Source organism: Daldinia decipiens (genome assembly GCF_022478715.1).
Source record: "Daldinia decipiens strain CBS 113046 unplaced genomic scaffold F4813scaffold_21, whole genome shotgun sequence".
Taxonomy (NCBI): Eukaryota; Fungi; Ascomycota; class Sordariomycetes; order Xylariales; family Hypoxylaceae; genus Daldinia; species Daldinia decipiens.
The window spans coordinates 299,353-318,657 of NW_026054564.1; the positions used below are offsets into that span (position 1 = coordinate 299,353).

The following is a 19,305-nucleotide window of genomic DNA, read 5'->3' on the forward strand; positions in this document are numbered from 1 at the left end:
CCATGGAACGGAAGGCGCTCTTTTAAGGAGCCCAGTACCTACACACCTAGCAGCCCTTCCTCGTAGGTGGCTACATAGTACGTACAATACATAGGTACTGGTAGTTACCTTAACGAAGCTAGCGCGTCTGGGCGGGGTTCAGGTGCGATGCAATTAAGTGGGAATTTTCGAGGCAGGATGTAACAACGAGGACGAAGGAAAGTACCAAGTTAGGTAGAAAGTGCGTGGTAAGGTACATGATCTGATAGGTTAGAGTACAACACCTCGGATACCCAAGCAAGTACCTAGGTACTTTACCTACATGCAGGTAGGGGGAGGGTCCCGGAGTAGACTGGAGTCCAGTGACAAGACATGGGGGAGTCTTGATTTGTATGTAGATGCAGGGAGACGACGAGCGGGAAGGCCAATTAGCTACAAAATAGTAAATACCAGCACGGAGCACACTATGCGCCGTTCGGGATTGGCTAAGAAGCTAAGAATTTATATAACAAACGATCGGGACAAATACTAAAGTCGGGACTACCTGTAGTTACCGGGCAGTTGAATGGAATAGAACTACTATTGCTAATAGATATCCTTAAAAAGGATAATAACCGAACTCGAAACCAACCACAAAGTGTGGCATGTGTATGCAGGTATAACTAGTTAGTTATACCAACTAACAAACATAGATAGCTCATATATCAACACGCATGCTAGTCGGTAGTAGACGGACAGGTCAGGTATATACGAAATACAGAAATACAGAAATGCAGAATCATCGAAAGTAAAGATCGGTTAGGTACGCGAACCAGGAAGACGCTTATATATGGTAGAGGCAAAGAGAGAATCTATCCGCGCTCGAGTACCTACTTGCTTAGGGTTCCATTGCAGAAAGGAAAAGTCTCGGACTGCACGTTGTTGCGAAGACATGACACTTGACAAGGGGTCTTGACTGGTCCGCCTATGAACAGGGAGACAGGGGAGAGGGCTATTGTCGGAGGAGAAAGAATAAGTGTGTGCTGTTGAGCGGGAAGAGGTCGGCGAAGATAATAATGCGGCACCAGAACTTGGTCCGAAACCGTGTGTCTAAGTCGCACGCGAAACCGTCGGACAAGTAGGACAATGGGTCGGTAGGACAATGTAGGAAGGGTACCAACTAAGCTAGGTAGTGAAAGAAACGCGTATGAGACATACCTAACTAAATGGCAATTAAATGGTAGCTTCTTACAAAATATCATGTACGGGCCATCTCCAACAATACCAACAAATGCTGCACGGTAAATCCTTCGTCTGGAATTACCCCCCCGAACGACCCGGTCTGACCGGTATTGATCGGTATTTGCTTTAAATTAGCGGTTAAAGTCGATTGAGGAGAAGGAGACAACACGAAACACTCGTGTGATGATGAATCGGGTGAAGCGGCTGAAAAAGGGGAGTCGTAGCGGCGGAGGGTCAAACTGCTAAAATAACAACTAAAAGACCCAGAGAATAGGATAGCAGTATGGAAATGTGGGAGAAGGCAAAAATTCGAGGTGGGGGTCCTCATTCTTAATAGCTGCTAATACTAGAGCACATATGACTATTTCTAACTGGGAGTAGGAAGGATGCTGATGGCTCGCCCGAACTGTGGAGTGCAGTCCCCTGTACGAGGCCAAGACAAACCACCTGCGTCTAATAAATGCATGGATCGTTATATGTACCTAAAGTATACACATGACGGTTGTATGCCTCGCTCCATTCGATCGTATAATCGTATTTTAGGGGCGAACGGCTCTCGAGAGTCAGAAAAATATGGCATGTATGCATACACACAAGCTACCCCGACCTGTCAATTATTTCTGTTAGTGTTGGTTATAGAAGCATACTTTGAAGTCTGAGCTATTCGTTACTTAGCTGCTATTAACGTCTCCAATTGCGAATAAAGTCTGCATTATTTATTAGTTACTTCTATAAGATAATATCAAACCTTGAATATACTCCCTCTCGTTTTTACCATGGAGGAAATTCACAACTAAGAGAAGAGAATGAAGCAATTAGAATAATACTGATAGGATCGGTTGATGTTAGAACTCTTCTCATAGGTTAGCGACTATGGCAAGCGAGGTAAGACGGGCCTTCGACTCCGTCCAGGTGGGATATACTTACAAGCTAACTCAAAGACTACTAGTTAGTCCTTATTTAACTCTAACACGGGGTCTATAATCCAAGTTAAAGCTTTGTATTTGATCGCGTATAGTCATAAGCCCATAAGTAAGTTATTTACTTGCCTACTACCATCTATCATTCTCGAAGTTTACCTAAACTGAGTTAACTAACAGAAGTCTTAACTTATGTATTAGTGACTTACCGCTTTGCTGAATACTCCGTGGGTACCTTATTAGATGATGTGTGATCCAGTCGCGTGGACCCCTCCCATTCGGAAAACAACCAAACCACTAGTGCTGGTGGTTACGAATTATCTACGAAGGCACGGGATAAATGTGCCATGGTCCCTTGCTGCTCATGTCGTCTTACCTACATCATCATACTTATGTGGTAGTAGACGTAGCTTTTTTACCGTTAGCCCCGCAGCCTAATATATAATGTATTTATATACGTAGCTGTAAAGTGGGATGACTGTAGGTAGGTAGCAATGTGATTCTTGATATATATTAGGTACATATATGTGTGAGTTAATAGATGCAAGGTACCGCTTTGGGATATTATAAAATATTCTATAGGTCTAGCATGGGTTAAACGCATTAAGAAATCATTGACAAATAGTAATGGCATTCAAGGTACGTAAAAGTTGGACTCATCGGACTGCGCCGAATAAATGTTTCGTGCATATTTGTATTGGTTATCATGTAGGTACATGAGCATGGGATTCGCGGTGGCTTCAAAACCAGGGAACCCCAGGACAATAATCTACTAGCGGATCAAAGTCTAAAATCTCAAGAGAGAATGGGTCGGTTTGTGGGGACTGGGGTCAAGCTGATTGATTGGTCGATTTCTCCAGGTCTTGGCAAGATTTAGCTGAGAACATCTACAGGTACCTAGGTACATAATGCATTAACGCGTGGATCATTATGCACGGGATGCATTTTAGTTTCTACACAAGTTCCACTATGCAGCTTAAAAACGCTTTTCCTCCATCTTCATCACATCTCTCATCAGAAATTTTCTTACTTGTCCCACAAGAATACCTATTGGCTATATTTAAAAGTCACTAATCGCAAGAAGAATAAAAAACAATATGCGTAGCTCGAAATGCTCAAAATATATAATCACATAACTTGTAAGTCTGCATCGTGATCACGAGTATCACTGATGGATGACTTTTAGTGTGTAGGTACCTCATTAATATCCTCCGAACTGGGGTCAAGCCTGGTCATAATATACCCTTAACTGTTCTCGGTCAAGGTCATTTTTCAGCTGGATGACGCTAGCATCGCCTGCCAGCGTGCAGAGGGACATCGTGAGCAACGACATAACCGCCTAGCCACTACGCCAACAGCTGACACCTTAGGAAATATCTATTCATTAACAGTGACTCTTTACTTTGCCCCCCGCGCCCCCCATTTTCTACAATCATTACTTAGATTGCAGAGCACGAAACCTTAAGACCGTTAGATCATTGCCGTCATCAACTAGAGGGCGTGCCGTGGGCTCGGTAAGCTCAGGGTCCAAACTGGTGGGACGCTTGCGTGATCGTATTGGTTTTAAGGACCAAGGAAGTGGTTCCAAGCGGCTGGCAACTCAATAGCCGCATTATTCCTTTACATCATCTAGAAACTTGACACCGTCCCTAAAGCTTTGAATGTAGAGACTTGGTCGCAGAACCCCCATCTAGTCTCGCCATCCAATTAGGCCAGAATCTAAGAAACCCAGGATCAAAATGACGTTTATAATTTGGCTAGGCAGACAAGGTTGGTAGGTAGGTAGTCAAGGACTTGGACAGGGCTCAGACCCGTAGTCCCCGTACCAACCCACAAGGAAGGATGTATGGTTAGAAGATCAGTGTTTATAGATGAGGCGGGTATCGATGCGGCGACTACGCGCATCTCGCTGCAATACGAGAGCCATGGTACAAGCAAGCTATGTTACATCTACGCAAAAACCATAGCATAAATCAAGTATAGTATGGCCTGCAAGTAACCCCGCAGGTGTTCACTTTTAGCTAGAAGGCAGAAAAAACTCCCGTGGAGGGTTGTGTCGCAGCGGCACGTTTGGGAAAGCTTCTGGAAGCTGACGAAGAGTCGCACGGAAGCGTCGGAATTGCCCATTCGGCTCGGTCAAATTCCTCTCGACATCCCAGCCAACCCCAGGTCGGTGACCTGCCTGCCGGGCTCCCGCTATGGATTCTCCTATGATCTATATGTATAGATGCATTGCTCGAGCCGGCCGTTTTGGCAGCTGATCAACTGACGCGAAGATGATTTGCTAGTGCTGTCAAGGGGGTAGGCGGAAGCGGTAGTAAGAGGCAAACAGAAGAGAGACAAATCTTTCAGCCACAGGTAAGTAAGCAGGGAGTCCGACTGCAGGTCGACGAAAAGGGATAGTCGGGGAAGGGGACGAGTCGCACAGAGAAAAAACTGGAGTGCATGATAGACAGCTCAGCACACCAAGTTTGAGGTGGCAGCTGGGTGGGAAGGTCGGACAAGTAAAGCCAGGCCACGATAGGTACGCTCTCTAGTCTCGGCGTAAAAGAATTATCGGACAATCCGTAGTGGAGGGTAAGTAAGTTCGTCCGTTTCTTTCGTCTATCATAACGGCTATAGAAGTATCGTTCGTTTTCTATTTCCTGGTAGTTTCTATTTAATAATAGCTGCAACTCCACCAGGCCAGGAGTAGGTAATTCGACGGACATCGCTATCACCTACTATAACCAGTTTTGCCCCCCATTAGGGGCAGCATTATATCCAGCAGGGCCCGTCTGCAGTTCCATCGCATATGCCTCCCCGCCAAGGAAAGGCGAGTAATAGCGCTGACAAACCGCATAACGTCGAGGAAATTCTGTAACTCCACGTGCCTGGCTTATGTCCAGTTACGACTCGGGAACTGATTTGCGGATAGAGTCTAGAGTGAGGCTCATGATCGGCATCCCGACAGACGTTCCCCTTTCCTACCGTAGCCCTGCTCGGACGGATGAGATCTTGGTGGCTGTCCATCCACCGCCCGTGGGTAGCAGAGATCTTCCCCTATGGCACCTCCTAACCTCCTGCATGAAATCCGAACGAGGCAGCGATGACGACCGCTTAGGAGCATCTCTGACGCCATCATTTCTTTCCGGTGTCCGAGGTCTAAAAAGGTAGTTTTGGTAGCGAATCTTTCATATACAAGAATGCCGAAGCCCGTAAGCACGCAGTCGACGGTTTTGTGGAAATGATATATCGAAAAGCCCAGGTCTTGGCACCGGCCGAACGATGTGGCCGAGTCGAAATGTATCTAATCTACGCCTTGCCTACCTACTCCGACTGAAACCATCGCAGTTGGCGTAAGGCCGGTATCTCACCCCCGTAGTCAGGGACCATAGTGACATTGTCTTTGGAGGCTGACCGCCAGACCAATTTTAAACCGATTAAGATTGATTTTCTAGAAATATTAAGGATCATCTAGAATTCGGTGACCACGCAAGTGTCGCTATCCCCAGGTAACGGCCGTATAACGATCCATCCAAGATTCGAGGTATATACACTGTGCCTTAAGCAATTCTTTACCATACCGTCTTGAAGACTGAGTCCATGTCTTCACCGAGGTGTCGTACGGTTTAGGGGTATCCCGTAATTAAGTGGATAGAAAGCCACGGAGGTCTATTACAATGCAGGCGTTGCCGCACATATCTACCTTTTAATATACAGCTAACCGTATGATCTAACTTTATACATACCTACCTAGGTATCTAAGACTTTTCCTCACACTTGGACGATGGACGTTTTTGTCATACGCACCCCTTGTCTTTTCCATATCTGGATTTACTAATGTGTACTCCAGTTTAGGTGACCGCGTCAAAAGTCGTCTGAGACAACTAGGTGTACGACCAGGTGATTCGACACCATGGTCAGGTTCTTCAGATGCTATATATACCCAACGTCCGGCGTATGTATATCGATTACGGAATCAAGAATGAGTCGGTCACGGAATAGGTAGGTCAACCCGATGTAGGCTTAATTCAATCCAGAACACCGATAGAACACGAAACTCGAAGCAGAAATCTTCTTCCTGGGCGATCTGGGATATGTTATAGAAGCACGGCTTATCCCGAACCTAAAAGAACTTTTTGCTTCGCGGCAAATATGCACATAGATATTCACACGTGCTGGGTGGGAAGCGCTCGCTTAACCACTAGGAACTGCGGTATCGCTAGACCAACATAGACTAACAGAGGTTATAATCACCAGATCAGGTATCCAAGAATAGATTAATCGCCATAGAAATATAGTCAGTAAAGAAGAATACCTCGGTATTGGGAACGGGAACAGCTTGTTCCTATGAAGCGACAACACGATAACTGCCTACTTGACGTACTATATATAACTATCGTGTTATAAGAGCTACTTTCATACTAGTAGCTAAACTAGTAATTCATCTATAGATATACCCAGTAGATAGGATCAAGTTGAACGTTAGCTATACTGGCAATTAATGCAGTCCGCTCTCTAACCTTCGAATCCCTACGTCTACGACCTTTAGTCTATTGAGTCGTCTGGTTCTAATATACCATGTATATGTATAATTTTATAGTAGTAGAGTAGAATTCTCTCAACACTCTCCTGAATCTTAATTAGGTACGTAGCATATCCATACATCGTTGTACTCAGGCTCCTATGTTTTGATGCCTTGGCCCAAGTACAGGCAAACGTTCACTATGCCTTTTAATTTCTTCAGGTACTAGTTAGCTTGTGTATAACGTACCTCAAACCGGAGATGCTATAACCGCCATTGTAGTTTAAATTCTCTACTGAATATCTACCTCATTATCAGAGGGGATATGCTAGCGGCCCACGCCCCCTTTTCCTTCCACCCCCACGCTAAAACAAGACACCCCTCAGCTAAAGATCGTGTTTTCACCAGATTACATCACAAAGCCCGGATATGCAGCTTGAGATTTCGTCTTAGTTAGCCGTCGAGAATCTCTTGAGTAACGGTTCTGATCACATGGAGGGCCAATGACGAATACGCCAGTAAAGGAGACAGGAACTGGATCCGGATATCAGCATTGAATATATACATCCTTGCATCACATACGGCAGTCAGACACAACCGATATGAGCTCAAGTACTACCTCGGGAATAGATCCCCCAGCTTTGGTGAGGGGATCTCTCCCTTTTACTCCTTTACCTCCCTAAAATAGGCCAATCTGATGCATATCCTGGCCTTGACTGTTTCCTAATCTGGTAGCCTTAACATTGGTGTGCCTGATTTTAATGAAGACATGAGCGCTACGTTTTATGACGTATTCCATGGGATTAAGATCGTTACTATGTGTATAACGCTAGAGTCGGTTGCCGTAAGGGTGTAGAACGTGCTAACCAATCTGAATAATGGGCAACATGATACAGTACATTTTCATTAGAGTAGACTTCGAAGTATTATTAATTTGACACTCACATGTCATCATAGCTGCTATTATAGTAGGCGGATGAAACACTTTCGTTGAGTTTTGATCAATATAATAATCATATATTCCCCCCGAGCTGAATCTTTTCGTCGATACACAAGGCCAGAGTAGAATATGCATCCTCGGTGAAGCTATCCAAATTTCTAGTACTCCTAAGCATCATTGGACTCTACTTGCCTATAGTTTCGATACCAAGAACATGTAGTCAGTGTCTAGTAACACGCTTCACAGCCCACCCTTAAACCGGCAACGGCTTTATTCTACACGAAAATGATCAGATAGCCCTTCACTGCCCTGTCAGGGAAAGCCACTCAACCAAGTCCCCCCAAAGCCAAGACCATTCATCTATATACATCCCCTATCGACGACTTCCTCCCAGAAACATCACCTACCACCGAGACCCGCAAGCAATCCGTCAAATCAAACCGAGCCAGTAGGTCCTCCTCGTTCCACCTTAATTCCCAATTCACAAGACCCTTCCGAGTAGATATACACCACCAAACCACCTATTATCATGTACTACCATCTAATCCCGTATCCTCTTTATCATAAACCTAGACATAACCGTCTTACCGTCACCGTACAAAACGGCTTACACAGAAACCCCTTCTCTTTTTCAGAGACCTCAATATACCCCTAAGAAACACCCCATCTAAAACAAGCCATCACATCATGTAACATCACCGATAAAGCCGATATATTTACGTTGGGGCTAAAGCTTTCTATTATTTTATCCCTTTTATCATATCCATACCGGGAGTATCTATTCGTTCGGCCTTATATTCGAAAAAAGGTCGGTCTGTCTCTTATTGATTTGGAAAAAAAAAAAAAAAAAAAAGGCCCAAGCTCCTGGCTAACTGTTCCTCGCGCCTTCGAATGCTTCATTGTTACTTCGTTGCTTTGCGGCATCAAAATTGCTTTCGACGCTGTAAGCTTGCGCATTCTCCCCTCCCTCACATGTCCAATCCCGAGAAAAGGAGAATGTCCACCCCACAGCTAGCGCGTGTGCCCTCCCCTTGGCCCCCTTGTTACGCTTTATATTACCGCCGCGTAGAGCCTCGCTGCTCATTGTCCATCATCAGCCAAATGCATATCCTCATATATTCCCGTATTTCTTATACTCCTCGCTGATGGCAAGTCTCCTCTCTCCCTCGAAGGAGATTTTTCATGGCGTAGTCCAAGCCAATAATACTGTCTCGAAACGCCAGAACATGATTCGTGTCTGGGGTTGTGTCTGGGGTTGTATGCAGATTACCTTTAACCGTAGGATCGTCGCCGTAGACTATGCTTGCCGCCTGTAGAACCGCTCTGAGAACTGCAACGCTCTCTATTGGCCGTTGAAATGATCCTCGAATCCGGCCGTGCTTGACTCCATGTTATGATAGTCAAGAATCTCCGAGTACCTGTTGCCTCGAAATTGTTAGTCATCGACGCCTCATGTGTGGTTTCGACTAGACTAATGCTAATCCAGGAGTCATAAAAATACTCACATCATGATCTTCCAAGTGTCTACAGGTAAATCAGCATCGTTAAAACTCCAGTCGAATTTCTCCTCAGCGACAGGCTCGTCAGTGGGGTCGTGGTAAGGAGCAAGGTACTCGTGTGCTAGCGCGTCGGCTGCAGTGATTCGCTTCTTAGGGTCGAATACTAGCATACGTTCAAGTAGATCAACAGCTACCCAACTGTCAGCAATGTTTACAAAATAGAGCATAGACTTTGAAAACAAACCTGCTGGGTCAGCGTTCTTGAACTTGTTCTTAAGAGGTTGTCGTTCTCGTTTTGGTAAAGACTTGACAAATCTCAATGTCTACACTCCGAGTCAGTAGAAGTCGCCAAACGATAGAAGCGCCGACATACGTTCTCGCTAGCAATTGTGTTAATAACATCATCCGGAGGAGTACCGAGCAGCTCGGTGATGATGGAGAACTGATTGACGTGGTCCTTTCCGGGGAATAACGGTTTCCCCTCGAGCATTTCGGCGAAAATGCACCCTGCACTCCAGATATCGACTTCCACGTCGTATTTCTGCCAGGTGAGCATAATCTCCGGGGCGCGGTAATATCTTGTCGAGACATATCCGGTCATCTGGGGGTCCTGGACTCGAGCAAGGCCAAAATCGCAAATCTTCAAATCGCAGTTCTCGTTGACCAATATATTGCTAGGTTTCAGATCGCGATGGACGACGCCAGCGGAATGGACATACTTCAGACCTCGCTAGATTTTTTTTATACCTATTAGTCTTTTACCCTCTGTTACCCGCCAAACGCGAAAAGGGTACACGCACCATGATTTGGTAGAGGAAATATTGGATGAACTGCTTTTCTAGAGGTCTCGACGTGAGGAGTCGGTGCAAATCTGTCCCAAGCAGTTCTGTGACGAAGTAGCTGGTAAGCGTGTTAGCATATTATAGTAGATTTTAGGCTCTGTTCTGGGCTTGCATACATGTCTTCAAGGGGCGAGATGAAGATATCGTTGAGGGAAATAACCTAGAGACTGGCGTGAGTAATGATGTAAAGAGTAATGATATAAATCTCCTCTAGGGAGACAACTTGAACTAACATTTTCGTGTCTGAGGTGTTTTAGTAGCTTTAACTCTCGATATGTTCTCTTAGCTAGGACGGGCGTGCTAAAGGGCTTCATAATCTTCTTGACAGCGACATTTTGGTTTGTGAGCTGATCTTTCGCGGAGCTACATGAGGACAATTTCAAATTTGGTTAGTCGTTAGGTTCTATATTCGAAACTATTCGGCGCAGTGGTAGCCGTAGTAGTAGTTGGGCAAGGATATGACGTACCAGACCAGACCAAAAGCACCCATGCCCACAGGCTGCAGGTCCGAGTATCTGTTGTAGAGTATTATGTCAATTCGGAGTCGGTTGGTAGACGGCGCTGTGAAAAGCCGGCATACCTAGAAGTGATCTCGAACGTCGTTCCGAAGATCTGAGCTCGTACGAATTCGGCCATGGCGAATAACGAGCTATAGTTTATTATAGGAGGCGGGGTGGTGAGAAAGTTTGGACGGCGATCAAAAAAAAATAAAAAATAAAGGTGAGACGACGGAGCGTTGTCAGCTATCAAAACGAGGGGGGGGAACGAGGGGCAGAAATCCGGATAACCGTGTACAGTTAGGTAAGTTTACTGTACAAGTTGGTAGGTTGGTAGGTTGGTAGGTTGGTAGGTAAGTAGGGGGTTAAGCGTGGCGTAGACAAATATAGAGTTTAACGACCTTTCCGTTCTGTTAATTCTTTTTCTTCTCTTCTTCTTCTTCTTCTTTTTCTTACTGTTCTAATGTTGAAGGGTGTGAATAGAAAAAAGGTATAGAAGGCCAAGTTGAAATGAATGGCAATCTTGAAATGCCGTTGATAGATGGGAAAAGTGGGATGAAAGAACAGGATTTTCCAGTTGAGAGAGTTGGGCTGTGCTGTGGATAAGGTTTTAGGAGCACGCTGGAACGGCGATTCGAAGACACCTTTTCGAGTGGCGATCGCGATCGAGAATTTCTATGTAAAAATAAGAAACAAAAATGCTAGACCTTTTACCTCTTAGCAAGTAACGCTACCATGTAGGTTAGTATGTTAGGTACGCTATCCACCTATTAAGGGTACCCCTAGCCATTCGCGGGCAAGTTGTGACAAGTGGCTGATGCTATGCGAAAGAATTTACATACATGTAGTATAATAATAGGTACCTAGGTAGTTAACTACAAAGTACTATACATATAAAACCTCTACTAGTAGGTATAGGCTTAGCCTGTCGAAGAAGTACATGTACTAAACAGACGTAGGTAGAAGAGGTATTGAAGGTTACCTAGGAAGTCAGGGTGAGTGTGAGTTCCAATATGTCGCTCTACCCTTACAATGCACATACATAATGTGCTTGATCACTACATTAGTTAGGTACATGTAATGTAGAGGTAGAAGAAGTTAGACCCACTTATAAAAGAAACTACATGTACCTTGATAAGGTATAGTAAGGTACATTCATACATGATTTCAAGTATGTAGATACCATAACCACACAGATTTAGTCGTATCGTATAACCTAGCAACATTATAAACAGGTGTCGTTTTCAAAACCGAGAGCCTCCAATCGCAAATGCGTTATTAATTTTATGATGTTGTCGTTGTTGTGTTGCAACGTCCGTGGAAAAATGTCAACTAGGCTCAGTTTAGCGATAGTACGATAATATCAGATATAGGATATAATCAGTCAATCATGCGAAGAGACGATGCCATGCCATGCCGGTTAGCATGATGCACGACTACCTATCTGATGTTTCCCATCTCTGATACCTCATGTATCTAACTTGCAGCCGGTGCCCCAACATGGCAGTTGACATGTTGTATTCTTATGTAATAATAGGGACTAAAAGATACCAGTGCATATATGTATAGATATGTAGTTCTAGGTTATATGTATACCTATTATCTATGAATAGTAACAGAAACAGCAGAGACAGCAGAGTAACAAGATCAACCGCGCTCACCCCCCAAACTTTGCATGGATTATACAAAGAAAAAAAAGAAGAAAACCCTTTTAAGGATGGGATTTGACAGAAATGCCGTCCCAAGACTGTCCTAATATTCTAAATGCGAACCTAACCGCACGTGGTGGGAAAAATAGAGTGTCGATCTCTGCTGGCATCCGTTGATAGGTAGCGCTCGACAATATAAATCCTTGAAGTGGTGGGAAGAATGAGGTGCCGACCGGGTCTCAGTAAGTGTTACACGAGGATCGGCCCGTTACCTAAAAGCTACCTAACTGTTGCGATTATATATGTAGGTAGGTATGTATACATAACTACCTAACCTAAGGTATCATATAATGTACATTAGGTACTTAGGTATCTACTGTAGGTAGGTAGGTAGGTAATAAAACTGGGAAGCAAGGGCTTTAAGTCTCGTTTCAATAACGATTTAACCTACCATATTGTATTGTTCCCTCCAGAGATAAGAGACCAATGCTTAAGAGTTGTCGAGCCTGAGGCGGCACAGCATGAGGCTCTTAATTCGTGAGTTGCATTTATGATAGGACCTACAGATTGTATTGATACCTATCTTTCTATCTGGTGTTGCCCGAGCTCGCAAGGTTATTTGTCGAATTTATGACAACAGCTAGCAGACAAGTTGTTTTGGCCCATAATTTGCTTCAACTTGCTTCATCGAGTAGGGGATCTGTTGAGTTGAAGATGCATATATGCAGTACTGCTTTGCGTTGGTGAGTGTCACCCTAATGGTAGGCTAATAACGCCGACGAGACTGGGTTGGCCGGCAGAGGATCCAATACTTCCGCCCCCTTCCATCGCTCTGCCGATTCCGAGGACGGCTAGGGGGGTAATTCAACGGAATGCCATCACGTATCACGTACAAGTCTATCTTCCGAATCATAGCTCGACGAAGGCACCTCGATAGAGAATAAAAGATGCCTGCTCCGAAACCAGCACCGGCAACCAATCAGGTGTACGTTGTTCTCCTCTTAGAGACGAATGACGTCATGTCTACATATTTATCTGTTATTCCTCCGCTGCCCCTCAATTTTGTATAGGCGCAAAATCCCCAGGTAAGCAAGTTGCATCCTAGATTAGACATACACATAATGTTCCTAGGATGTAGATATGCATCCAATATATGCTTCAGTCGGCAACTTGATCCTACTTAATAGTAATATCCATAGTAGTAACACCGCAATAAAAAGAAGTTGTTAATGCGATTTATGCTAATAAGCCCCTTGGGTCTTTAACGAAGAGCGACGCAGAAAGGCCTAGTAGAATGATCTTCAGGATCCGACCGTATGCATGGCAGGCCTTCGCAAGGTATCCGACAATCGAATTCTACGCGTACCATCGCCGATGCATGTATCCCGTCAGCCTCAACCTTCGTCCGCCGTATGGCCTATAACATCCCTATAGGGTCTATAGGGCACTAACCCCAAAGCGCAAAAGAGGGCTTGTGACCCGTTTTCCAGCAGCGCTAGCACCTGAGATCCTTAGGTAACGAAGCGGTCTACAAAAATTACACACCAATGGAGGTACCTAATCTTGTGGAGTTGGTCGTGCTAAAAGACGGTTACTCACGATCCGGCCAAAGGCGTCTCGGCTCACCGTCCTGATTAGGTAGGTAAGTCCTACATAGGGTACAGTGGAGGAGGAGGGGGAGGAGTTAGAAATGGAGAGACGGCGCCAGGGCACAACTACGTGCAATGACGTATGTCGATTTTCTTACTCTCAATTGGAGAACAGACCGGGCCAACAAAAAAACCGGAAGTCAAGACATCCCCATATGAAAAGGAATTCCGGGAGCTGGGGAAGGACGAGTATTGGACATGCAGACCCGGAGCATTCGCTCCATCAGTTATACGTTGTGTACCTACCTACCTAAGGTAACTATTATATTTGGTAGAACTTGGGGCTTGAACTTTACCAGATGAGGTGCTGATTTATTACCTAGGATAAGATAAGAAAATCCGCTAACTACCCTAGGCTAGGCCTGAGGGTAATAGTATAAGATTTATTGACGTCATTCTCCAAGAACGAGGAACTGGCATATGGACACTTACCTAACTCACTTAGTTAAGTACCTACGTACCTAACCTATTGCGCATACACCAAACATTAGGTTAGGTTAGGTACTTATGACATATTTATCACTGCATAACAAACAACGCTGTCTTGTATAGAAAGCCCAAGATATTTGGTCATATCGTACGAGAATAAGTGTCTTTTCGTAAGCAAGAAAAAAAGAAAGAACTTTAACTAGCTAACCTAGAGATATCGTCATAGTTACCTACCTACCCTTCGAGGTTGGACCCTGAGAAAGTTTCCTAGATAAACGACTGGACCCTGACGATCAATTCTCTTGTAAGGCTGGGGGATCGTCTAGGGGATCATGCGATGTCAATCAAACGGTAGGCTAATCTGCTACGTACACCTTTCGTAGTCCACCAGCCCGTCACTATCGACGGGATGGGAAACACGTCGTACCTTTTCCCACCCCGGACCCCGCGAGACAAGACCAAACATTACGCACTTCCGTCTCATACCAGCATAGCCCTTCTCCATCTACACGATGAACCACCCTACACTGTATGTCTAGGCGCAGAGACACCATGCTCGGTGACATCACTGCCGGCATATTCCTCGTGGGGCACAACACCAATCTTCTAGTTAGGTTAGACTTCTAGATCTGGGTCTTTGGCTTACCCATCAGACATTAGACCCCTTTATACGTACGAGCCATCATAGACTAGGTTACTAACAAGTACTATACCTGGCACCGACGGGAGTCGCCCAGTGCCGGCGTTATCGGGATGATGTCTGTCAGTGACACTGTTAGATGACATATCGACTTCTCCGAGCCCGTACATATACATCCATCACGTTAGAAAGCAGGATGTAAGAAAATATGACTTGCGTAGTCGATACTTGGAATGATAGGTATTCATCATTATCCTTCCTATCACAATCGTAGCCCCTATTTCTACTGGGCCGTCCGCTACAAAAAATTCCTTACGATACGCATTTTCACCCTGGGGAAGGTAATCACTATATGCAATTCCTAAGCGTCGGAGCCCCTACATGACCACGCGTGGATGACATGCCTTCGAAGAAGGGACTTATACAGAGAGGGGCTCGACATTCCAGATGCCCTCGGCGTACTCGTTAATGCACCTGTCCGAGCTGAAGAAGCCCATCCTAGCGACGCTACGGATGCACTTGGAAACCCACTCGTCCTGGTTGCGGTATTCGTCGTCTACCATCCTCTGCGTATCGATATACGATTGGAAATCATCCGACACTAGATAGTAGTCACCATGGTCGCGAACGGCCGAGATCAGCGCATTGAAGTCGTTAGAGTCGCCAAACTTGCCGCTCTTAATAGCCTCGAACACCTCGTTCAGGCCAGAATCGATTGCGTGCGTGCCATACGTGTGCGCGTGGCGCAGGTCCTCTACGTCCTCGGATAGGGTTCCGAAGAGGAAGATGTTTTCTTGGCCGATTTCTCGGGTGATCTCGATCTGATATTCGTGAGTTTCCAAACCGCAATAAGAAAATTGCAGATGACTTACGTTGGCTCCATCGCATGTCCCGATAATTAAACCGCCGTTCAGCACAAACTTCATGTTGCTGGTTCCGGACGCCCTATCAGTGTGTTAATTGCTGACTTATTCCAACCTATAGTCTGGGACTCACTCTGTGCCAGCAGTTGAGATGTGCTCGCTAAGGTCGGAAGCAGGGGTAATCATCTCTGCTTTGCTAACGTTGTAGTCTTCCAAGAAGATGACCTTTAGGAGGTCACCAATATCGGGGTCCTTGTTGACGACAGCACCGACGCTGTTGATGAGGTGGATAATCTGTTTTGCCATCCAGTAGCCAGGTGCTGCCTTTCCACCGAAGATCGAGACACGAGGTAGCTGCTTCTTCCTCTCTTCGGGGCTTAAGGCCTTGAGCTTCAGGTACCGATATATGACACCAAATATGTTCAGCTGCTGTCGCTTATACTCGTGGATGCGCTTGACCTGGACGTCAAACAGAGACGACGGGTTTACCGTAACGCCTGTGGTGCTCTTGATGTACTTCGCAAGCCGGACCTTGTTGGCATATTTAATCTCGGCCCATTCCTTTCTAAACGCTTTGTCGTTCACAAACGTCTCTAGCTTATTGAGGAGCGTGAGGTCTTTCAGGAAATCGAGACCGCCAACTTTACTAGAGATCAATTCCGAAAGTCGGGGGTTCGCTTGATGCAACCACCGCCGGGGCGTGATACCGTTTGTGACGTTGGTAAATTTGTCAGCGCCGAATATGTTGACAAAGTCCTTGAAGATGGTCGTCTGGATGAGGTCTGAATGCAGTTCGGCAACGCCGTTGACCTTATGAGAACCAACGACGGCTAAGAATGCCATGCGGACCATCTTTGGCTGGGATTCTTCAATGATCGAAACCCGGCTCAGTATGTCCCGGTCATCCGGGAATTTCTTTTCTACGCTCTGCAAGAAGAAAAGGTTGATGTCATATATGATCTGAAGATGGCGAGGCAGAAGATGTTGTACTAGGCCTACGGGCCATTTCTCCAGAGCCTCGGGCAAGACTGTGTGATTCGTGTAGCCAAACTAAAACCAAGTTAGTAAGATAGAGCTAGGTATAGCTAATTGCCAGGGGATGCTCACGGTTGATGTGACTATCTGCCAGGCCTCATCCCATTCGAGGCCTTCCACGTCTACCAGTATTCGCTGGAGCTCTACAATGGCTAGTGTTGGGTGGGTATCGTTGAGCTGGATTGCAACCTGATCGGGGAATGCACTCCAGGCACGCTTCGTCTTCTTGAATCGGCGGACGATATCGTAGAGCGAGGCTGCAACCCAGAAGTACTGTTGCTTAAGGCGAAGCTCCTTTCCACGGTCAAGATTGTCGTTCGGATACAAAACGGCACTGATGGTCTCTGCTCTCTGTTGGTCTGCTACTGAGCTCTCGTACTCTCCGTTGTTGAACTTCTGGAAGTCGAATTCACCACTAGCGGCCTTGCTAGACCACAGTCGCAAGTTATTGGTAGAGGGCGTGTCATAGCCAGGAATTGGTACATCATAGGCCACAGCTGTGACGAAATCGCCGCCTTCCCAGAAAGCCACCGTCTTTCCATTTTCGTCCTGGGCCTTGCGAACAATGCCGTAGAATTGGATCTATATTTTATGTTAGGTAACGTCATGTAAAAATATAGACTAGCCATCAGATAGTAGTAGTAACTCACGTCGACTGTGACATCGTGCCTGGGAAATTCCCACGGGTTGAAGTCGAGCCAGTAATCAGGGACCTCAACTTGGTATCCGTCGATAATCTCCTGCTTAAAAATACCGTAGCGATATCTTAAGCCGTAACCCCAGGCGGGATAGTTCAAGGAGGCGAGACTGTCGAGAAAGCAAGCCGCAAGTCGTCCGAGTCCACCATTGCCCAATGCGGCATCGTGTTCTTGGCCAATGATGTCTTCGATACGAAATCCAAGTTCGTCAAGACCCTCTACAGCAGAGTTAGCTACCTGTTAACTACCCGATTAAACAGAATGAAGTTGGCTATGCTATACCTTTGGCAGTGGACTTGGCGCCAACATTGAGCATAGCATTGTCCAGAGCACGACCCATCAAGAACTCTAAACTCAGATAATAGACACGCTTGCTATCCGTGAAGGTCTGGCGCTGCTGAGTCTTGTTCCACTCCTTAACTAAGCGATCGCGGAACGCTAAGCTTGTAGCCGAATAAGCAGCCGACTCGTCGCAGTTGAACATGCTACGAGCCAAGGTTGTCTCGACATGGCGAACAACCTCCTTCTCAAACTCATCCTTCGTCTTGAAGCCATTGAATTGGTGCTTAGTCCATGTCGCACGTTGAGGCTCGGGGATCGCCGCTACAAGAGGAGAATAGGGGTTAGCAAGTGGTCTTGATTATAATGATAAGGAGGTGGTCCCTTTAGGAAATGATCGAAGCCACCAGAGGAAAGCATGACTTATACGAACCTTCTACGGTCTTGATCTCGTTGGCTCCAAACCCCGTGAAAGTACGCTTATGTTTCGGACGAGAGATGCCCGCGGGTCCTACAGAACCGACTATGTCGACAATAGGGGCGGCTGTGGAGGGGCGGCGCTCCCTGGTTGGTAGACCCGACGCCATGTTGGAACTTTGAGCTTATAGTTCGAAGCTACCCCCCTGAGAGAGGATAAAATAGCTAGAATTCACGGAAAAGCTGAGACTCGGTAATTAGAAAGAAAGAAGATCAACTGTCATCCTCTATTACAAGTAGACGAACGATTAAAGACTAGTTAGTTGGCACGACAATACTCAACATACCTAGGTAGATCTAAGAGAGGAGCTAACGACAAGGATGGTCGATGATGGAATGAGGGGGCGGGGTTAATCGATGGGGATTGGAGCTCGCTCTTTGTGACAGTAGAGAGCTCTGGTTCCTGGTCCGATGTCGATCACCGCGGGGTACTTATACGGTCGATATCCTCTCCCGTAGCACGACAACGCTTCCTATCCCACGAACGGAGTAAGAACGAAAGTAAAGAGGAAAAGTTCAGGAGGCAGCCAAAGGAAAAAGAAATTGCGGGCATCAAGGCAAATAAAGGGGACACATGGCCGATGACATTTATGAAGAATCGGAGCGATGGTGGATACTGAGTTACCAGGGGGGAAGAGTTCCCAGAAGAAATCATGCCACAGCTAAGGCACGATGACGAAGGGAAGCCCGTGGAAGCTGCAGACACTATGCTGTAGAGGTATAGAGCCGTAATCAATGGGCAAAAGCGGTAGCCGTAGGAATTTGCCTACCTCTATGTAGTACCTAATGTATAAGTTATAACCTGACAGCTCCCAATCATTATATTCTGTCTTATTAGAGAACTGATATGCGGATAGGGAGAGTTGAGTGGATGGATGGATGGATGGAGCTCTACGGATAGTGCGGAGAGGTATGCTACCTTAGTATGTACGATTAGAGCCACTCTTGTAAGTCTAGAGCTGTCAGCTAACGTAGTACTAGCCAACGGTTATGAATTAGTATACCTAGGTAGTTAACATTAACTAACTAGCTGAACTCGAGAACTACTTGTTTTCCATAGAGAGTACAAGACAATTTCTGGGGAGATATAACTCGTTATACTGTTAACTAAACACCCAGTTCTCCTGTATCACTTGGGCACATTAGATGGGCGTGGTATACTAACGTGGAGCGCTTAACCT

The 19,305-nt window shown here is 45.8% G+C and overlaps 2 protein-coding genes across 2 annotated transcripts; both read right to left on the bottom strand.

Moving 5' to 3' along the window:
- Positions 1-8,282: 8,282 nt before the first annotated feature.
- On the bottom strand, positions 8,283-11,213 carry F4813DRAFT_362949 (mitogen-activated protein kinase HOG1). Its single transcript, XM_049243667.1, has 9 exons — positions 10,489-11,213; positions 10,376-10,423; positions 10,142-10,271; positions 10,025-10,068; positions 9,867-9,966; positions 9,440-9,796; positions 9,311-9,389; positions 9,073-9,256; positions 8,283-8,985 (listed from the first exon to the last, which is right to left on the bottom strand). Exons 1-9 carry the CDS (start codon positions 10,542-10,544, stop codon positions 8,910-8,912), a joined length of 1,074 nt encoding a protein of 357 aa, XP_049098676.1. The 5' UTR covers positions 10,545-11,213; the 3' UTR covers positions 8,283-8,909.
- A 3,835-nt stretch (positions 11,214-15,048) lies between these two features.
- Positions 15,049-18,388, bottom strand: F4813DRAFT_122179 (glycosyltransferase family 35 protein). The gene is made up of 7 exons (XM_049238609.1): positions 18,081-18,388; positions 17,651-17,971; positions 17,321-17,586; positions 16,743-17,252; positions 15,769-16,685; positions 15,645-15,717; positions 15,049-15,593 (listed from the first exon to the last, which is right to left on the bottom strand). The coding sequence occupies exons 1-7, from the start codon at positions 18,232-18,234 to the stop codon at positions 15,192-15,194; spliced, it is 2,643 nt and encodes an 880-aa protein (XP_049098677.1). The 5' UTR covers positions 18,235-18,388; the 3' UTR covers positions 15,049-15,191.
- Between the last annotated feature and the right edge of the window lie 917 nt (positions 18,389-19,305).